Source organism: Hydra vulgaris, chromosome 15 (genome assembly GCF_038396675.1).
Source record: "Hydra vulgaris chromosome 15, alternate assembly HydraT2T_AEP".
In the NCBI taxonomy this organism is placed as follows: domain Eukaryota; kingdom Metazoa; phylum Cnidaria; class Hydrozoa; order Anthoathecata; family Hydridae; genus Hydra; species Hydra vulgaris.
The window spans coordinates 43,710,939-43,734,008 of NC_088934.1; the positions used below are offsets into that span (position 1 = coordinate 43,710,939).

The 23,070-nt window shown below is 25.4% G+C and overlaps 2 protein-coding genes across 11 annotated transcripts in view; one reads left to right on the plus strand and one right to left on the minus strand.

Annotated features, from left to right (window-relative positions):
• Positions 1 to 23,070, minus strand: part of LOC100202673 (conserved oligomeric Golgi complex subunit 4) — an 82,148-nt gene that overhangs the window by 4,163 nt on the left and 54,915 nt on the right. For all 3 annotated transcript variants that reach the window (XM_065819882.1, XM_065819884.1, XM_065819883.1), the window contains exons 25-27: positions 13,988 to 14,080; positions 9,692 to 9,775; positions 9,369 to 9,470 (exon numbers count right to left, since the gene is read on the minus strand). In XM_065819882.1, coding sequence (XP_065675954.1) covers positions 9,369 to 9,470; positions 9,692 to 9,775; positions 13,988 to 14,080 — 279 coding nt within the window. The remainder of the gene's footprint in view (positions 1 to 9,368; positions 9,471 to 9,691; positions 9,776 to 13,987; positions 14,081 to 23,070) is intronic.
• LOC136091600 (uncharacterized) lies at positions 18,713 to 20,912 on the plus strand. 8 transcript variants are annotated; one of them, XM_065819300.1, is made up of 8 exons: positions 18,713 to 18,860; positions 19,318 to 19,415; positions 19,520 to 19,650; positions 19,714 to 19,847; positions 20,064 to 20,133; positions 20,257 to 20,341; positions 20,429 to 20,581; positions 20,726 to 20,912. In XM_065819300.1, the coding sequence occupies exons 1-3, from the start codon at positions 18,738 to 18,740 to the stop codon at positions 19,617 to 19,619; spliced, it is 321 nt and encodes a 106-aa protein (XP_065675372.1). In that variant the 5' UTR covers positions 18,713 to 18,737; the 3' UTR covers positions 19,620 to 19,650; positions 19,714 to 19,847; positions 20,064 to 20,133; positions 20,257 to 20,341; positions 20,429 to 20,581; positions 20,726 to 20,912. The 8 variants fall into 8 exon arrangements, with proteins under 8 accessions (XP_065675372.1, XP_065675376.1, XP_065675373.1 ...); XM_065819304.1 differs by having other exon boundaries at positions 20,068 to 20,133; XM_065819301.1 differs by having other exon boundaries at positions 19,751 to 19,847.

Below are 23,070 nucleotides of genomic sequence, written 5' to 3' on the forward strand. Positions count from 1 at the left end.
ATATATATATATATATATATAATATATATATATATATATATATATATATATATATATATATATATATATATATATATATATATATATATATATATATACACTGAGGCATATTCGTTTGGACGCATCAATTTTTTTCACTTTGTCTTAATTTTTTTTTATGAATTGTCAACTGATATGCATGCAAGTTATTATCAAAATAATTGTTGTGTTGTGGGCTAATAAAAATCACAAAAAAAATTTTTCTATGTGTCTTTTCTAACATGAGAGTATGTTTGATATACAAAAGCACATTTTTTAATTGGAATATATCTATAGACGCAGTCATATTTTTGACATTAAAAGATGGAAATTAGTAATGCGTATGTCCTCCATTACACTGGATCACCTCAGAAATTCTGCATTTCATTGACTGCACTAGTCGTTGAAGTGTAGTTTGACCCAACTCGGATCATGCTTCAAGGATTTTACACTTTAACTCAGTAACAGTTTTAAATTGGTGTCCGGCTGCTTTAGCGTCATAAACTTTTCTTGATAGCATTCCCCACACGTTCTCGATTGGATTTAAGTCCGGGCTACAAGCTGGCCATTCGAGAACCGGGATGTTGTGGTCTTTAAACCATTTCATAGAATGCCTAGATGTGTGAATTGCAGCATTATCTTGCTGAAATATGGCATTATCGTCCATGTTTTCATCCATATAAGTTATGAGAACATCATCCAACATTTCTGTATACTTTATCGAGTTCATTTTAGGTAAACCACAACACAGTCAATTTTCCTGAATAAGAAAATCCACCCCAAACCATTAAACTTCCTCCTCCATAATTTCGTTTTGTTTGTGGGTCATTTATTCCTCTTAGATCATGCCAATAACAACTGTAAGAGTCCAGACCATCTAAATTGAACTTTTTTTCATCTGAAAATATTAAGTTTTGCTACTCATGAGTCCAATGCATATGGTTTTTAGCAAACTGTAATCTAGCAATTTTATGGTGTTTTTTTAACATTGGTTTTTGGTGTGGTTTCTTCCACTTTACGTTTGGTGTTGTACGTAGAATATGTGCAACTTATTTATTGGTGACAGGCAATAATAATTTATCCTTTATTTGTGTTGCATTCAATTTATTTTTGGTTGCTTCGAAGCAAATTCGATTAATTTGCCGATTTGTTAATACTTTGTTGCCGTTTGTTGCTTTTTTTACACCGTAATTGTCACCTTTTGCAATGTAGTTTCGTACAACATGGTCAGATCTTCCAATTTTTCTTGCAATTTCTCGTATAGAAAGTGCTGGTGAGATTTCTGAGCGACGATATAAATTAATTTGTATTTTTTCAGCACCTGTCAAATACTTTCCTTTAGGCATTTCGTAAAATGCAATAAAAATGATACTGGCAGAGCAAAAGATCAAATTACACTAAAATTTATCAATTTATTTGTGTAAAAATGATTAAAAATCAATAATTACCGTTATTAACCTGATTGCGTCTATAGATATATTCCAATTAAAAAATGTGCTTTTGTATGTCAAACATACTCTAATGTTAATAAAGACACATAGAAAAAATTTTTGTGTGATTTTTATCAGCCCACAACACAACAATTATTTTGATAATAACTTGCATGCATACCAGTTGACAATACATAGAAAAAAATTAAGATAAAGAGAAAAAAATTGATGCGTCTAAACAAATATGCCTCAGTGTATATACACATATATATATATATATATATATATATATATATATATATATATATATATATATATATATATATATATATATATATTTATGTATAATATAGTTATATGATTGTGTATTATATGCTTAAAGACTTGAAATTAATGTTAAATCTGTCTACTTATATAAAGCTTTTGGATGTACAGATGAATCTGCTAAAGGGATCTGAAGAAATTTTCATGGGTAGGAGTATAGTTCATAAATAAACTATATATATTTATATTATTATATTATATTAATAGTAGAATTATTGTATTCTTATTATAAATACTGTTTATGTTATCCTTAAGAACAGAATGTTTGGACTGTATTATATTTTAAACATTCTATTTTTATAAATTTAATATAATTTTTTGTGTAGATTTTAGAAGGCAAGCACAGTATGTATAACAATTCATAGCTATTCATTTTTAAATTGATATTCTTCGAAGTCAGATAAAAGACGAAGCAAAATAAGTTTAGTCCCTCTTCAGCAAGTAAGTTTTTTGTTTGTTGTTTGAACAACATTTGAGACCTGATGCTAAAATTTTTTTTGCCATAAGACTTATGGATGGTTATTAAGAATATTCAGAAAGCTAAAACACTAAAGAAATCCTAAAAAAATGTAAAGAAGAAAAAACATAAGTGAAAAAATATGTGCAATTTTGAAAGAAAGATAAATAATACCGAAAAAAGATTTATCTAAGAGATTGCATAGAAAGTGATTCATACAAATTGTCATCAAAAGGTTGTTTTTTGTAATGAGTGCTTCTAAAATTACAAAGAAAACTTTCAGAAGTTCAAAAAATAAAAATATTTCAAAACTTTGAAATGTAATTGATAATTTACAAGCTACAGAGAATTAAAGTAGTCTTAACTCTGGTAACCAACATAAAGGTCAACTAGTCTGGCAACTAGTCTTAAATCTAATAATTTACTTTCTGACCATCAATATGGATTTCAATCTTCTTGTTCTACACTGATTTGTTAACGGTAATAACCGATAGATTTTATTGCGCATTAGATACAGCGGAGAGGTTAAGGCTATTGTTGTCAACATTTCAAAAGCCTTTGATAAAGTTTGGAATGCTGGTCTTCTCCTAGTTTAACAGGTAACATCTTTAAGGTTATTAAATCCTTCCTTACCAATCGTAGTATAAAAGTTGTCGATGGACAGCACTCTTCTTCATTTCCTGTAACTACAGGGGTTTCTCAAGGTTCTATCCTTGATTTTTTAAATTTACATTAATGATCTCCCAGAAATTCTTACATCTAATGTGGCATTGTTTACTGATGATACTACCATTTATTCTTGTTTTAATAAGAAGCCAACACTCTCTGATTGTTTGGAGAGGACATTTGAGCTTGAAAAAGATCTGACTTCTGCTACAGCATGGGGCAGAAGTCAGATCTCAGTAGCTGGTCAACTTCAACTCAGATAAAACTCAATTTTTTTCAGTTAATCGTTATTGCAATAATATAGATCTTCCTATATTTATGAATGGTAATGTACTCGATGAGTCATCTACCCTTTGTCTTTTAGGACTAACTCTTACTTCCGATCTTTCTTGGAAACCATATACCAAATCCATTGCAAAATCAGCATCTGCTATGGTTGCAATGTAAGGTATTAGTGGTTACTTGCAGCTTTGTTGGAACTGAAAACCTTAAAAAAAAATGTATGTATGTATGCATGCATGCATGCATGCATGCATGCATGCATGCATGCATGTATGTATGTATGTATGTATGTATGTATGTATGTATGTATGTATGTATGTATGTATGTATGTATGTATGTATGTATGTATGTATGTGTGTGCATGCATTTATACAATACACATAGATACATAGATTTGTATGTAAAACTTGTACTAAAGATTGAATAATATATAATATATATAATATTCAATCTTTATTATTACAGGTTTTACACATTTTATTTAATTAAAACATTAATCTAAACAACTTAAACTTTTTGTCAATATATGAAACCAAACATTATAATATACATGAATATAAATATATAAATATAGTAAATATAATATAAATATGCTTATTGTCTTGAAATTAACAATTGAAAAAATATGTGTCACTCGGGTCAAGGTTATAGAGTGTCACTAAAATCTCACAACGCTATGCAAATTATTGTACATGTATGCATATTTTGTTTGTATACTTTATCTGTGCAAAGTTCTAAACATAAAATAAAATTTTTACAACTATTGTAGTCCATTAAAGCAAAAATTTTTCAACTTCAAGATTGCACCATGATTACATAGGTAATGAAAATTAAAAAAGTAGATGAAAAAAATAAAAAAATTTAATCAACAGTTTTTCAAGAAAAGTTTTACTTTCAAAGTTAAATTCACTGAATTAAGTTAAAACAACAAGAGGTTTAACAAGTTTAACAAGAAGTTAAACATGTTTGAGTTGCATTTTTGTATTACTTTAAGTAGTTGCTAAATAAAATAACTACTAAAAATAAAATAAGCTCTTTAAAAATGTGCAATCGATTGTAAATATAGTTTCCATGAGCGGTTAATCTAAAAAGACATAAAGTAGAGGACTAAGCAAGAGTCTAACCAATGCAAGTTATCACAGAAAAAAGATCACTTTGAAGATCTACTCGTCCATACTGTATATCTCTATGATATCTAAACTTTCATTACTTTATTTCTAAAACTATGAAAAAATTTCAGTCTTAATAACAATTGTGCAAATTTAATTTTTGAATGAACTTTTGATCTTTAACTCGGTATTTTATTTTAATTTAAGAAAATGAAAAAACGAAACGAAAACTTTTACAGAAAGTTTTTTTCTTTTTCATATTTCTTTTTGACTTTAATAATAATTATATAAACATAAATAATAATAATTATATAAATATAAATAATAATTTAATAATAATTAAAATAAGTTTTAATTTACAATAATAATAATTACAATAAGCACACTGCTGCTTTTGAGTTTATGAATCTTTAATCCTCGAAGTATACGCAGGAGAGAGGCATGTATGCAAGAGAGGCTTGCAAGGTTCTGCTCTATTAGCTCCAAATGAAATTTGTTCAGTTTTATTTAGTTTTATTTATCAAACAATGTACTTTTTCTATGTACATAAGATCAAATCATCAATCAAATAACTGTTTTTTAAAATTGTTGTATTTATGTCATTAGAAAATAAAGCCACATAAAACACAGAGCCAAGGGTGGTACCCCAGAAGTTATTAGAAACAAAGGATAGTGTTGGCCATCATGGAAAATTGGACTCAAGATTGTAAGTTAATTACAGATTCAAAGACTTTAGAGGGGTCACAACAGTCGACAGAGTTTATTAAAACTGAAACCAAATGCTATTAACCAAGATAAGGTTTTCTTTCAAGGTAAGAAAAAAAAGATTTAACTAACCAATTGTAGGTTTAGAAAGTTATGCAGCTCACATTTTATGCAAAAAATGGCGATTCGCATGCGCGTTCAAAAATTTTAAATTAAGAGGAAACTTTTTTATTTTTGATATTTTATTTAAATTATCTTTTAATAGTTTATATGATGTTGATTTAGAAAATATCAAGTTTAAAAAAAACAAACATTTAACCACAACTGTGAATTTAAAGAAACTGATTATTTCATATATTTTTTAAATTAAAAGATTTTAAATCAAATATAACTTTAAAAATTAAAAATCATATTTAGTTTTGAAGGTATGTAAAATAGTTAGTTAAAACATAGAATATAAAATTTAGTTTTAAAAGAATATAAAAAAGTTTTGCAATAATTAATAAAGCACTTTTGTAAAAAAAACTTATGTCACATAAAGAATCTGCTAATTCATTATGTAAAACATAAGTTTCTCTATCATCATTAAAAATGTGTGAAAACAAATAAAATAAAATTTTTTAACAAAAAAAGAAAGTAAAAAGTGTTTTTTTTTAAAAAATTTAAAATTTTTTCTGCTTTATTAATTTACTGTGTAACATTTTGTTAATTATAATTTTCTGTAAAGTTCTTTTGACATAATTTATTTATGAGCATAAATTATGTTCACGAATATCTTATTGGTAACTGATAAAATCTATCTACAAATTGTCAATGATATTTATTAAAAATAAATAAATTGTGGTTAACTATAAAAAAGATTATGTTAAGTATAAGATTGTTTTAAGAAATAAATTTAAAGGAAATATAACCTTTTTTTAATACCCAATTTAGATTTCATCAGTAATTTTTAACGTTTTTGTTTTCGTTGTAGTTTTTTGTTTTTTGTAAAAAAGAAATCTCATAACAAGGCCTAGTTAAAGACTGGCAAATATTCATTACAATTTGAATTACAAAGTTTACTGAAACGCTAAGTTCAAAACTTTGAAAAGAACTTCGGCTTTGACTACGGTGCCAAATTTGAAATAGATACATTTCAGATTTCAGTTAAATTCGTTAACAGTTGCAAAATTTCATTCAACTTTCAGTTAGATTGAAAAAATATTAACTTTTTTTAGAAAAAAAAAATTAAAAGCCTAATAATAATCACTTATTAAATCGCTTTCAAAAAATTTTAAATGTAAAAACTGAGACATATTTAACTTAATATACTTCACAAACTTTTTCGTTTATAACATTGACATTTAAAATTTTTTAATGAATGTCGCTAATGTTTTTTTTTTTAATGTTTATTTAAAAATATTAAGAGTTGTAAAGATTGCATAACTTAAATTCTCATTTAGATTGAATTTAGACCGATAAAAAAAGAAGCTGACATGGCATATCAAAATAAAATTGTTCCCACAAGTTTGAATTCTGTGATAACTCCTTCTGTTCTGCTTACTTCAGTGAGAAAATTAAAAAAGAAATTTTCTGATCTTAGTAAAGATATGTTGGTTCAGAAAGGATGCAGAATTATGATCTGAATATTTTTTTATGGTTTTAACAAAAAAAAAGCTTTAAACACTAATTTTTTTTTTAAAACAAACCATGTTGTGTAAACTATTTTAGTAAAGTATATTTTTTAAGCTTATATTTATTTAAGATGTTAGATTTTTTTTTCAAAACATTGTTATTTTTTGTAAGCATATATTTTTTTGTTTTAATAAATAAAAAATTACTTTGTTTAACTTATGTTTCATCATGTTTTGAAATATGTTTAATTATGAGCAAAAAAAATAATATTTTTGGTTTATAAATAATGAATATTCGAAATAGTACTTTCATTGTTTTTATAAAAATAATTTAACAATGATTTGGGTTGCAAAAGTTTGTCATCTATGTTGTTTTTTGTATTTTGTTTTTTTAAAGTTTTATTAATTATTGTTAATTTATGAAAATTTTCATTGATAATATTGCAAACACAACTAATGTTTATATTATGAGTCCAGGCCTGTTGTATACATAACTATTTTTTATATTATGTGCATATTATAAATCAAAATTTTGATAATTTAACTTTTAAAATAATATTTTCTAGTACTTTTTATTTATTTAATTATGTGTTAAATACCTAATATAAATAAGTGATCAAAAGGAACAATAATTAAATTTTCATTTAGTTGATTGTTCGCTGTCGTTTCTTTTTCCATCTTCAAAAAGTCACATTTGTGATTAATTTTACATTTCAAAAAACTAAATTCAAAAATGTAAATCATGCCTCCAGTAAGTTAAATCTGGAGCATTTCGTTAAGAACACCCCAGAAAACTTTAAATCAACTTGTAAGATTAGCGAAGATATCTTGTCACACCTCAACACTCAACATCTACTCTCCACATTCACATGAAAAGTAAACAAAGAGATTAACAAACAGTTTGAGGAAAAGAAAAAGACAGTTGATGCAAAAGAGCTTGCTAGTAAAACTAAAAGATTCAAAAGCGTTGTTGGGCTTTCCATTCAACCATCAATTATAAAATTCATAGTATAAAAGAAATCTTATGCGGACAATGATAAGTCAGATTTGACTACAATCTGACAGCTATGCTTTGCAGAATTAACACTTCTGCCAGAACTTTATGAAAAAGTTAAGAAATGTGTCTTTGCACACTTTACTAAAGATATTCCAAAACTAACTGGTGCAGCATTCACTACTGATATGTTGACAAGCAGAAACAATGACGCTTTCAGTGCATTAACTTACTATTACATTTCACAAGAATTTTAACTTAAATCATTTGTTAGATTGGAACCATTCAGGGATGAAAGACACACTGGGAAAGCAATTGCCATTCAGTAAGATGCCCTGATTGACATCCTCAATTACATTTTGTAACCAAACAACTTTACTAAAAAAGAAAATTTAATTTAGGTTTCAACTTTGTGTAACACTTGCTTAAATTTTTTATGAGTCGACATCTTTCAGTTTAAGTTTGTATTTTGTTTACGGCCATTTAAATTTTAGACACTCTAAACATTTTTGTTATCATATTATTTAGTTTTATAATAATATTACAAGTAATAAAAATACTTTTTTTTCCTAATTTTTCAGATGGTGCGCAATGACAGAGGTGCAAACGTTATCTTAGCAGTTGAAAAAAGCTTGCAGTTGCAAACAGAAGTTATATGTCCTGATCACACTTTGCACTTGATAGTGACAAAAAGCTACCACATTTTTATGCCAATTATTAATATATATTATAAATTGACAATATATATATTACAACAATCTTCAATTTTTTAAAAACAAAGCAATGCAACAAAAACTAGTATCAGTACCACCAACTAGAAATCTTTTGTCTATTTTTTAATAATTTTTGTTATATAAACTGAATAAATTTTATAAATTTGATTAATAATTTTTTTAATAATTTTTAAAATGGTGAAATAAAGAATCAATTACATTGAATAAATTCTTGCAAAGTGGAACTTTTCCAAAAACAGTGTTGGTGGAACTTTTATAGGCACCTAAGACAGCTTCATTGTCCTTGGAAAAGATGTCAAAAAAAAAAAAATCTGAATCATTATTTAATGATCTAAATTCACAAACAACTATAAATGAGGGTATGAACAAAAAAAAGTCAAGTTGATAGCAACAGCATCGGGATCATCATTTTTAATGCAGCAATTACAGCAATCAATACGAAGTGTTACAGTTTGTAAATGCATGTGGAAAAACAAACAAAGAATGTTTTATGTCATCCTTTCAAAATGAACTAAAAATGTTAAGTGTCATTAAGAAAAAGTTGACAACTGTCCAAAATTTTTGTAATCGTTGTTAATTTGCATGCAAAATTATGTTCTTTTATGAAAATTGTTATGTTTATACATTAGCCTTTTTAAAATATTATTTTAAATAACACATGATTTTAAAATGATGGTTACTTTAATATGTGCTATTTGCAGTGCACTTTAAACTGAGAATTCTTTGCTTCTTATTGTTGAAAAACTTCTGCTAAATTTTGATTTCTTAGACTTTTTTTGTTTTCTTTAATTTACAAATCTAATTTCAGTATATAACTTCACTAGACTACATTAGATTTTTACAAGAAAAAAATTTGCTTATATAATAACAAAAAAAGCGCTATAAAACTGGTTTTACTGGTATAAACTGGTTTTAAACTGGTATAAAACCAATTTTACAATTTAAAATAACAAAAAAAAGTTTTTTTAAAATTTTACAAAAATAATTAACTAATATAAACTTATGCTGACTGTTTAAAAATAAAAAAATATATACCCTATTAAAAGTGCACTTAATAATGACCTTCTCCAATCTTGCTGATATTTCATGACACAACATGCTGACAACTAAACCATAATTTGTTGTAGTTAAGCAATCCTATAATTTACAGGACAGATCAATAAAATATGTTCTTGTCAATATGGTCAACAAGTCAACCTAACATTAATTTAAATAGAAAACATTTAACAAAGACTTTTCATTATGTTTAATATAAAACAAATACTGTTTTAAAATATAATCTAATAGTTTAATAATAAGTTTTAAAATATAATAAGTCAGCCTAATAGTTAACAAAAAAGTAAAAATGTATTTTTTACCTTTAAAGAGACAATTTTGCTATCCAGTCCAGCAATTAAATTTTGCACAAATGGATCATTCACTTCATAGTAAGAAAAATCTTCCTAAATGAAAGTTATAATACAATAAACTATATATATATATATATATATATATATATATATATATATATATATATATATATATATATATATATATATATATATATATATATATATATATATATATATACATACATAGACACACACACATACATAATATATATTAGGGGCATTTAAAAAATATTTTTGGAATTTAAAAAACCAAACTATCTAGATTTGAAGCAAATATGTTTAAACTAACTCCCAAAGAAATATGAGCACAATTGAATCACTCTTTCCTAGCCCTCAACGGGTATATTTGGAAAAAAAGGACCTTAAAATGACTAAAAATGACTTAGAATAAAAATTTTTAATAAATTTTTTTTCTAGGACATACATAAATATCTGAATTTTTGATTAAAAAAATATGATTTTTTTTTTTCTTCCCTAAAAATAGTATTATTTACATTTTAAATCAACTGAAATTAGTATGCTGTGTGGTGTTGCTGTTAAAACCTTTACAAAAATTAAATTAAAACATTGTTATTCAAATTTCATAGTAATGTTTAGAAATGTATATATTCTAAGTCACATTAAAAACTTTTGTTTTATGTATGTTTAATAACTACTTTGAACAAAAAATATCTACTATTGTTACCACTACAAATTTACACTTTTTATAAAATATATAATATATGTTTAAGATACAACATGTTATTTACAATATTTACAATATAAAAATACTTTACATAAAGTACCTTAACGTATATTATATATTAAGCAGTGCAGTGTTGCTTAAATAAGATTTGTAAATATTAAATTAAAAGTTGGTTATTTAAATATAATTATTAGTTTAGTAATAATGATAAATCATATTGAAAATGTACAAGGGAATAGGAAACTTGTGTGAATTGGGCAAAAAATATAAGCTGAGATCTAATGAAAAAAGAAATTATTTATTATTAATTAGAAAAATTTTAGTAATTTCTATTTTTTAAGAAACTTTAATATATTTACATAGAGAGAAAAAAGTTTAGTCTAAATGACCTCAATAAAAAAATTTGTATTTAGAGATTTAACTTCTAACTGGCATGAAATAACTTACAACATCAAGCTTACCTGCAATCTAAACTGCACAAAACTATCAAAAAGATTAATTTAGTTATAACTAAACTGTAAGTATACTTGGAAGAAGGTTAGGAAACCTTGGGTAAAGATGAAGTTCGATGCTGTTAGTGACACTAAATAAAAACTAATGGAAAAAGAAGCTCTACTAATATTCAGCAAACCAGAAAAACAGAGGATATTAACTTTAGTAGAAAGGGTAAACTTTTTAAAGATATTTAAAGATATTTTAATAATTGTTTCAGTTAAAATTAATTTTTTTTTCTACTAGTTGGCAGCAGAGAGTAACAGAAAGAAAAAAAGAACAAAGAAAGTGTAATCGATCGAATCAAATTATAAAATGTTTTGATTCATTTTTTGAGCCTAGAGGCTGTTACCAAAAATAACCTTGGTAATTTAACAGTAAAGTATCAGCAGAAATTCCATTAAATGTGTATGCTGGGAACATTGCTATTATGGCTATGATAAGTGATGTTTCACCAAATGTTAAGCAGAAGTGACAAGTGCCATTCTGAATAAAGTTGATGTTTATCTTAAAGATATAGATTGCAGTAAATCTGGCTGAACATTTAAAAAATGAAAACATTGTAAAGTTAGGCATTTTTAAAGAGGTAGAAAAAAAAAATACCAAAACTAAAAAAATACCTACTAAGTTAATCTTTTTGGTAGATAAGTTTTCTTCCCTTATGTTTAGTTTTTGCAGTGTAAGAGGTCTGTGAACAAAATTGTTTTCACATGTGAAATTTTGTAATTTAATTATTGTATTTGTAATATGTAGTTGCAGTAAATGTATAACATTTAATATATATATATATTTTATATATATATATATATATATATATATATATATATATATATATGTATATACGTATATACGTATATACATATATACATATATACATATATATGTACATATATATATATATATATATATATATATATATATATATATATATATATATATATATATATATATATATATATATATATATATATATATATATATATATATATATATATATATATATATATATATATATAATATGCTATATATGCTGTCCAATATATCATAACCATGATCAAACAACCATCAATAATAGCAATCATAAACTAATAATAATGATCATGACATCTTAAAAAACACTACAATTATTAACCACATGATCTCCATGGTAACTCTCAAATACTAGGATAATTGTGAAAGCAAGTTTATTTTGACGAAATTTAACCTAAAATATTAAAAAATTTGCATTTAACATAAAAAAAATTTACTTAAAACATGAAACTGTTATTTTGATTATCCTGTAAAAAAATTGCTTTAGCTTTTCTGTAATGTCAGATTTAAATGAGGAAATGGCAATATGGAAATCTGTTTAAACTACACAAGCGTAGAATCAATGACATCAAACTTACACTGTAAAATCTCATTTACTTGGACCCTGGATAAGTCATACTTTTACTAAATCAGGCGGATTTTTAAATCTTTTTGATTATCAACTTACTATAAAATCATCCGGTTAATTTGGACTATTGGCTAGCTTAAACTGCTCGACGTCCGGTCGGACTATTGGCTAGCTTAAACTGTTTTTTGTTATCCCTTTGGCAAAAAACTTCGCTTAACTAGGACTTTAATTTTCAATTGCATATAATAAAAAAACTTTCAATACTTCAAAAAAAGATTCCAATCTTTGAAAGCTCAAAAAAAAAAAAAAAAAAAACATTTGCATTAAATGTAATTAAAAAAAAACTAAATATTTTTACTAATATCTTCGATTCTTGGAGAGAAGTTTCAGAATTCCACTATTTTTAACTGCTTCTGCAAAGCAGGATTTAAAGAAGGGGTAGGAGTACCAGATAAAGATGAAGAACACTACTCTGGAATAAAAAATTCAGTTGATCAGGTATGTCAGTGTGATGAGGATCTTGTTCCAGATAATTTTACTTACAAGGATATGTTAACGATTGATGATGGCATTTTGGTTATGGGAGGAGTAATAACAAATGAAGAAATTGTTCAAGATATTATTGAGGTAGTTGACAAAGATATGTAAGAAGAAGAAGAAAATGAAATGACAGACAAGTCAGTAACAAAACCAACAACTGAAAAAGTTTGTAAAGCAACTCCCTTGTTAATTTTTTGATGTTTTGATGAGTGGTGAAATTTGATGAGTAGCTTTGAATGCTTCAAAGCTGTTTGAAAAAGAATTGTGCAAGTCACTGAAACAAACATTAACATACTTTTTTTGTTTATAGTATATGTTATGTATACAAAAAAAAATATTTGCATAAGATTATACAGTTCTACTTAATATTTATTTATTGAAAAACATTTGATAAGTCTCGAAATCTCGATAAGTCTGACATTTTAAAAAAAATCTGACATTAGGAGAGATATTTGCTTAATTCGGACATTGGCTAAGTCGGATAATATATATACCCCTTCAGAAAAAGTTTGTAAAGCAACTCCCTTGTTAATTTTTTGATGTTTTGATGAGTGGTGAAATTTGATGAGTAGCTTTGAATGCTTCAAAGCTGTTTGAAAAAGAATTGTGCAAGTCACTGAAACAAACATTAACATACTTTTTTTGTTTATAGTATATGTTATGTATACAAAAAAAAAATATTTGCATAAGATTATACAGTTCTACTTAATATTTATTTATTGAAAAACATTTGATAAGTCTCGAAATCTCGATAAGTCTGACATTTTAAAAAAATCTGACATTAGGAGAGATATTTGCTTAATTCGGACATTGGCTAAGTCGGATAATATATATACCCCTTCAGAGTATGAGTTAACAGGATTCTCCTGTTGAAAGAAAAAGGTTATAAATCAAAAGTCTTCAAAAATAGTCAAAAGTCTTCAAAAACTTCAAAAATAATTAAAACTAGTGTCGAGTTTCCCCTCACTATTTTACATCAAACTTGTAATTATTAAAAACTAATTTTGATTAAACTAAACTTAATATTGTAGCTAAATATATTATATCGAAATTATATCGAACTAAGAAAAATGAAACAAAAACATTTTAAATAGCAAAAACAATTAATCAAGATAAATTTATGTAACAATCAATTAAGAACTAAACTTGAATATTGTCAAGAACTAACCTCTGTCAAGACATGTTTTACGTTCACATAAGAATCAATCAAGGAATAAATTTTGGGTAATAAAGCATTGGTGCAAAGTTGCAATATACCAGTCTAAAATTATTTAAAAATTTTATTATATTTATAAGTATACATATATTATACATAAATATACACCACAAAAATATATATATATATATACATATGTATATGTATATATACATATATATATATATATATATATATATATATATATATATATATATATATATATATATATATATATATATATATATATATATATATATATATATTAGCAACTTTAACAATCAAGCTACATTTTAATGTCGTCGAAAAATTAAAACAATTAAAATCCGGAATAATACGGAAGTACATTAAGTACTTCCATATTATTACGGATTATTCTGAACAATATAGAAGTACATTAAGTACTTACGTATTATTCCAAAAGTACATTAACTAGAAAGTTTTTTTTAATTAATAGTGTTTTTGTTTTTGTTTCTTTTAAACAACTTTTAAAACATACAAATAGTGTTGCTACATCAACTATCTTATAGCCTGCTGCTACAAAGGAGTGTTGCTACATCGAATATCTTATAGCCTGCTGCTATAAGGAAGTGCTGCTACATCGACTATCTTATAGCCTGCTGCTACAAGGAAGCGCCGCTACATTGACTGAGGGTTTGGTTTGGGCAAGCAATCTATCAATAAAAAATTAAAAAACTTTATTCAAGTTTATAAACTTTATCTGGTCTGGTTTAGAAGCGTTCTCTTTAAAACTTCAGTTTATGGAAGAAACTTTTCAACTACCATGCAAGACTATATATATATATATACATATATATATATATATATATATATATATATATATATATATATATATATATATATATATATATATATATATATATATATATATATATATACGTATATATATAAACCACTAATTATTCACTAAGTAAGTTAATTAGTGGTTGCTTTATATATACATACTTATATATTTTTGTCATATGCTTTTTTTTGTTTGTTTTTGTTATTTATTTTTTTCTTCTAATTTTGCATTTTTTTGACCATTCTTTAAAGTATAGAATACTTTGTCTAAGTTTTTAATGAGAGACAATAAAGTATGTCACGTTAAATTTATCTTTTGAATAGAAGTATAAGCTCTCTTGCGCAGAGATTTTCATTCAACATAAAGTGCTTTTGAATTTAAATTATTTTAAATCTCTGTGTGGAAGCCAATAATTTTAAAGTTATATATAGTTTAACTTACTTAATGGATAAAGTTACTATAGTTAAATTACTCAAATATTAAATTTACTTAATATACTCAAAGACTGGCAAAAGTTAGCCATACAAATGTTTCTATTTATACTTTATATGTTGTTAACACATTATAAGCTTCTACTTTGACAAGAATTCTTAAATAGATATATGAAAAAACGTTATACCTTTTTTTTTTTTTTTTTTGTTTAAAGCGATATAAGATTAAACATTTTCTATTAATACAAAAGTTGTTTTTAGGAATTTTTCTTAAAGAAATCAATTTGAATAAAAGAATTTTAGTCTTCCAAAATTCTCGTATTCAAATAATTTTGAAATTGTAAAATTTTGCAATTGCAATTAAAAAATAATAATTTTTTTATATATACTAGTATATATAAAATATATTTATAAAATTATATATATATATATATATATATATATATATATATATATATATATATATATATATATATATATATATACCCTCTAAAAAATGAAGCGTTGATTTGATGTTGATCAACGTTGATTTTGCGTTGACATAAGCGATCAACGGCGATCAACCATAAATGGATGTTGTAGCAACAGCAATGTTATCAACAGCAAATCAACGTTTATTTACAAACACTGAGCGTTCGTTAATTTACTGTTGACAAAAAACAAATTTTTTGAGCCGTTTACTAACAGTAATTTGCTGAGCATTTTCTGCTGGGATTTTTTTGTTATTTTTGGTGGTTATAAAACGTTTGTTCAAATTTTAATTGTATTATACGGTATGAAATGAATATAAACTTTATTGAAAAACATATATTTTATTAAGTAATTATTTTTTCAGTTCTTGAATAAAGATTATCCTAATGAAATTAGGGTAGTTCTTTAACTATTTGAGGATAATAGAACATCTTAATATAAATATTTTAACAATTTAACATGAAAAAGTCACAACTTAGCAGCAATTTGGCTTATTAATGCTTATTATAATAACATTACTATTATCATAGCAAATTATTAATGGTTGCAAGTATTTGCCTGATAAATTCTGACTGCAAACTTAAATCATATAGTACAAAATGCAATTTAAATTGATTTTTTCTGTATAAGAATAATAATGCCTTTATTTTTTTTTCTTTTGTGATGTAATAAAATAAAGATAATAATGCCTAAATATGACAGAAGCCTATATATGAGAGAATTTATAAAAGAAAAACGAAATACTGAAAAAAGAATAAAATATCTTCTTGAAGAGTGCAACATTGTTGGTAGAGGGAATTGCGTTCATCTAGATTTAGACATTCAAAAGATTTTTGAAGTTTCTGAAGATGTGCACAGTGATATATTGATGTTTTCAATCACTTCGCCAGAAAATAAATTTTGTTCAAGTAAAGTTGAATCTAATTATTGTGATGTTGACGACATTGCATTTAAAAGTAGTTTATACAGTAGTATTGATACTCTAACTTCAACAAAAGATTTTTTATATGAGTGGTCATTAAAATACTGTATAAAAGATGATGCTTTAAATGCACTTTTATTTCACTTATATAAATTTACTCCATCTATACCAAAATGCTGGCAGACATTACAAAAATCTCTTCAAAAAGTTAATGTTTTATATGTCAGTGGAGGCGATTATATATATCTTGGAGTTGAAAGTGCAATTGATTATTACATATCAACAGTTGGAAATAAGGAAAAGCTTGATCTAATTGTAAGTATTGATGGTGCACCTATGTACAATAGTAAAAAGACTTCCATTTGGCCTATACTAGTTACAATTAACAGAAAAGGATCCTATGCTGTTGCAATTTGGCATGGTCAGGGAAAACCAAACAATTTGGATGAGTGCTTTGAAGATTTTATTCTTGAAATGAAAAAATTGCAAACTAATGGGTATAAACAGCTGCTGGTGACAATTAAAGCTTTTGTTTGTGATGCGTCTGCAAAAGCATTTGTTAAATGCATTATAGGGCATAGTGGCTATCATAGCTGTGAAAGATGTATGGCAGTTGGCACACAAAAACATGGCATAAGATTATAGGAAACGACTACTTTACTTTGTACTGGTCACCAGCTTGAGAGTCTTTCTCCACTTGTTCAGTTAAATTTCCCAATGGTAACTGAATTCCCATTAGACTATATGCACCTTATATGCCTTGGAGTAGTTAAAGAACTTCTAATAAACTGGTGTAAAGGTTCCCGATGTATTAGAATAAGTCAATCTGTTAAAGACAGTATTTCAAATGAACTCATAAATTTACGAAGTTATACACCATCCAATTTTCAACGTAGACCACGCTCTTTAAATGAACTTGAGAAGTGGAAAGCAACAGAGTTTCGATTATTCTGCTTTATGCTGGACCTGTTGTTTTAAAAAGGAAAAATAAATAAAACTATGACTTATTTATTTCTTTTTCAATTGCTATGCACATACTGCTTTCTAATAAAATGGCCAAAAATGAATTGTTAGTGGCATTTGTTAAACAGCTGCTTATATGGTTTGTCAGAGAAGTACAAATTTTGTATATTAACATACAATGTTCATAGCATGATTCATTTAGCTGATGATTGTGTTAACTTTGGGGAGAGTCTTGATCATCTATCAGCTTTTCCTTTTGAAAACTTTTTGGGTTGAATTAAAAAAATGGTGCGAAAATCACATCAGACTGTTGCCCAAATAGTGAATCAATTAGATGAGAGAAAAAAGTTGGATATTTTTCTTAGAGAAAGGAATGGTAAAGAAATTTCTGCCCAAGTGGTAAATAAAAAGATCACATCAAATCTATGAGACAGAGTTTATTTTATTCAAGGCAAAGGGTTTATTTTAGTAGAAGAGGTTTTGGTAGATCTTGTAAAATGCAAGGCTCTAAATCCTCATTCAGTTCGAAAGTTTTTTCCTGATTGTTTTGAAACATCTTATTTAGACGTTTGTTATGTAAATTCATTAGCCAACCTAAAAACAATTTTTCCGAAAAAAAAAGAACTTTTGAAAAAAGGCTTGATGATACCTGTTTAAAAAGGTGGTTATGCTTTTTTTTTGCTTAGACATTGTGATATTGCTTATGATCACTGATTTCTTGAATTAAAAACACAAACTTTGATTATACTTGCAGACCATCAATTTTTCAAGAATGTCTGTGCATGTGTCATTTTGTAAAATTTGTTGTAAATTTGTCAAATATATAGTTCATTGAACAAATTTAAAGTGAGTTTAATGCATTTTAATTTATAAATTTTTTGTGTGAAACAAATACCTGGTATGTTTATAGAAATAAAATATTTACACTGGTGTTTTACATTAATAAATCTAAAAAGCGTTTTACAAAGTTCATTGTTTTTAATCTCTAATGTATTTTTAATTTTATTTTGTAACTTATATAAGATTGTTTAGAATTAAATTGCACCAGAATATTGAAATTTCATTTGCCATTGTTGAATTTTTAAATGGAAAAACTAAAGAAGTGGAAGTGATTGCTAAAAATGATGGGAAATGATGGGAAATGCTTCTGGCTGCCATTTAAAAGTTCCGCTGCGATTCGTAAAGCTGTCACAACCTTGCAGGCATCAACCTCTGATTGGAAGATATACCCTGCTAGGATTTTATACACTACAGGTTTGCATATTACTATAAAAAAATGTAAAATAATTGAATTAGATATTGAACTGTATGTTTTGACCAGGGCACTGGAGAGGATAAACATGTGCTGGTGCAAATTTATTTTAGGCACCCTTTACAATATGACTATAGTCTCATTTAATATCACTTATTTTAAATCCAATATTCCAACGGGCATTTGTTTAAATTATATGTTCTGAATGTCTTTAAAATGTTTAAAGAAGATTTCCAACGATTAAAAAAAGTTTTTTTAACAATGTTTTTAGTTTTTTTTTTAAACTTTTAGTGTTTTTTAAAAACTAAAAAATTCATTGATTTTCATGGGTTTTTCATTAAAATTCATTAATTTTTATGCGGTGCACCAATTGCACTCCATTCTTATAGGGCCTGCTTTTGCCGCAAACATTTCAATTACATCTTCATTAGATATTGATAAATGATTTTACGTACATAGATTTGTGTTTATGAAGAAGCTCAGTCACACTTAGAGAAAGCAGCAGATACTTCAAATATTGAAACTGACACCGAAGAGAAAAAAGGGACAAAGCAAAAGTAAATTTTACTAAAATTAGTTTTTAACAAATAAAAAATTTTGCAATAAAGAATTACACAAATCATGCACTTTTTTTGTTTATAAAGTAAAGTTTATATTAAAGGAGAAAGACAGCTATGACATTTTGTGAAAGTGATGAAGATGTTGTGGTTGGTGATGAAGAACTATACCGAAGATACTATTTTGATAGTTCAAATAGCTAAAGAACATCTAACGCGATTCCAAATATAGCAGGTTAACTATTTTTGTAAAAGTAAAATAATGGTTGAAAATGCTTATTTTTTTACTGAATTATAGATGTTTTTAAATCAATATCAACTCCCCATTTACACAGTGAAATAGCAAGCTTTTCAGTTGCTGAAAATAACAATGACTTCTCGAAAGAAACTAATCTATCTCAAGGGAAAATGATGTTGTCTTCAAATATATTGGTAAAAAAAAGTCCTAATGTTGCTTTTGTTCTAATTAAAATCTGTGTGCGTGTGCAGTAAAAAAATTAATAGAAATCAGAACTATATGTTATAGAATATAATTTTATTGACAAATATTTTATAAATATATGTTTGTTGACAAGTTTAAATAAAAATCACTATATAATGTTTAAAAATTTTATTTAATTTTTGTATGTATAATTTATCTATACCTAGGTAGAAAATGGCTCTAAAAATTGTGTTTTGGATAAAGAGGATAGCAAAGAAAGACATTTGTCTTGCCAGGGTAAATTAAATAAAAGTTTTATTTATTTTTTCCATTTAGGTATTTTTTCATGGTTAATTTTTTACAAAATATTTTACATAAATAATAATAATATTGTTTATTTTACTACATTTTTTTTTAAAGATTTTCAAAAAAGATTTGCGTTGAGTTGGATGGCAAAAATAGATAAAAGAGAAAAGTGATTCAAGAGTCAATTTTAAAAATCCATGTATTGAAATTAAGATAATTTCATTCATATAGAATGAACATAATATGTGTTCTGACCCTTAAGTAATTTTTATTTTTTTAATAATAGATGAGTTCTCTTAGTCGTTGTGGAGGTAATATAAATTGGCTTTTGCTTTTGGAAAGTTGTTGATGAGCGAGGACGCTGGGGCCTGTTTTAATGTCTCTGGTGGTTCATTGAAGATAAATTTTAAAACATACACCCTGTATCATATGATAGTGGGTAAGAATGGTTTTATGCATTTTTTTAGATTTTTTATTTCACAGGAAATATATTTTGTTTATCCTAGTCAGTCATTTATGTAACTATTTGCTATAATTTCTGCAGTTTGATTTTTTTCAAATTCGATTTGAATTTTTGATTTAGATGCGATTACACGACAGCATCATGATGCAAAAATTTGCGAATGTTATTCAGGCATTTCGAAATTTTTAAGGCAATCAGGAACACGACTCAATCGAAAAGTTATGAAAATGAACAATGCTGCAAACGCTAAATAAATTGTTTGAAAATGTAAATTTTGTGTTAAATTCAATAAAAAACTTTCTTACTTAATGCAGTGCCTACTTTCTTTCATTATTCTTTTGAGTTAGCTTTGAATTGCTCTATCAATAAATTTTTTGCTAAATCCTTTATTTACAGCCTGTTTTTTACAAAACAAATAAAGATTTTAGCAATATGTATAAATTTTATATACAAATATTTTATATATATATATACATACATAATATATATATATATATATATATATATATATATATATATATATATATATATATATATATATATATATATATATATATATATATATATATATATATATATATAAACTATAAATCAGTAGAAAATCACTTAACAAAGTTTTTTTTCATTTAACACTGTGTTTCATTAATAAAAAGACTCATCAGAAATACTGAGTTTTTTTATTGATGAGAGCATTTCTGATGAGTCTTTTTATTGATGAAATACAGTGTTAAATAAAAAAAAATTTTAAGTGATTTCCTACTAATTTATAATTGCTCAGTTCTTTTAAGAACATTGAGCACTCTATTTTGTAGAATACATTTTAAAGTTGTTTAAATATATATATATATATATATATATATATATATATATATATATATATATATATATATATATATATATATATTTCGTAAACTGTTGATATATATTTTTTTGATATATGCATCAAAAAGCGATATCAAAATACCGTCGGCTATTATAAAAATCAGTGTTGAATCACTAAGAAAAAATGATTGTTGATTAAACGTTGAAAAGCAACATTTGATCAACATTTTTTGTAAACACCAAATCAACGTTGATAAGTGGCTAACATTTTGGACAAAAAATCAATATGGAATCAATGTTGACGAGAAACATTGAATCAACATCAAATCAACGCCTCATTTTTTAGCGGGTATATATATATATATATATATATATATATATATATATATATATATATATACATATACAGGGTGTTAGCCCTGGATGGCACCGCGTATAACGCGGTTTCCCAATTGGTTTAAAATTCCCAAAGGTTCTTATAAACATGGTAAAAAAAAAAAAATTAAATCAGTTTCAGATTTAAAGTGTTGCGCTAGACGAGTAAAAAACGCAGTTAGTATGCACGACAAGGAAATTAATTAAGTTACTGAATTAAGAATAAAGATCGATTTTTTAAGGTGAAAAACGTGTCGTCATTAACAAGCAAGATTCATTCAAAAGTTGAAAAAAAAATTATTTTTTAATTTTTAATTGACGTCAGTTATTCTCCAGTTAAAATCGTTCAATACGTTTAATAAATTATTTCATTAATTTATTTTTGTTATTCAAAAAATCTTTATTTACATTCTTGTTGTTTATCTCAAGTTAGGAAAGTTACAAATAAAATTTGCATATTAATAAATATTATAATTAAAATAAGTTAATAATTTTTATATTAAAAGCTTTATTAATAATTTCGGTAAAATAAGTTAGCTGGTGAAGTAAACCAAAAACAACAACAAAAATCAAAAATAAAACATGCAATCAAACGTATTATATATTTTATATTTGCGTAAAACAAAGATAATTAAATAATATTATAATATTATTAATTACTAAAAATATTTACAATAATTACAAAAATTATTTTTTTTTTAAATTTACAAATACAAAATTTACGTAGATATTTAATGTATATCTGTAAATTAAAAAAAAAAAAAAAAAAAAAATAGTTTTTGTATTTAAATATATTTTTTTACTTTAAATACCTAATTTACTAGATATTTAAATATGCCGATTAAATTTAGTTGATGCCCTCATTTTAAAATACCATAGCGTCTGTATGATATTTTGTTGACTACGACATATTTCCGTTAAATGATCAGGTCTGGGAATCATGTAAAGACGAAAAAAATAAAATAAATTTTGCGTTATCATAAAATTTAAATGTTTGAAGCGAAAAAACCCAGACCGTAGATTCTTTTTTTTTTTTTTAAATCTTTTTAAAATTCCAATCGCTTGACTAAATTCGAATAAGATTTTAAATAAACACGATTTTTAGGTAAAATGAACATCATAGATTAACAATTTGATCTGTTCCGATATTGTATTTTGACAACTATATAAAGCTAATATAGGTCAGAAACGATTAGAACTAGGATCTATAGAAAATTAAGGCACTTTTTCAAAAGATTTTTAACTAAATTTAGTTAACGCCAATGAGC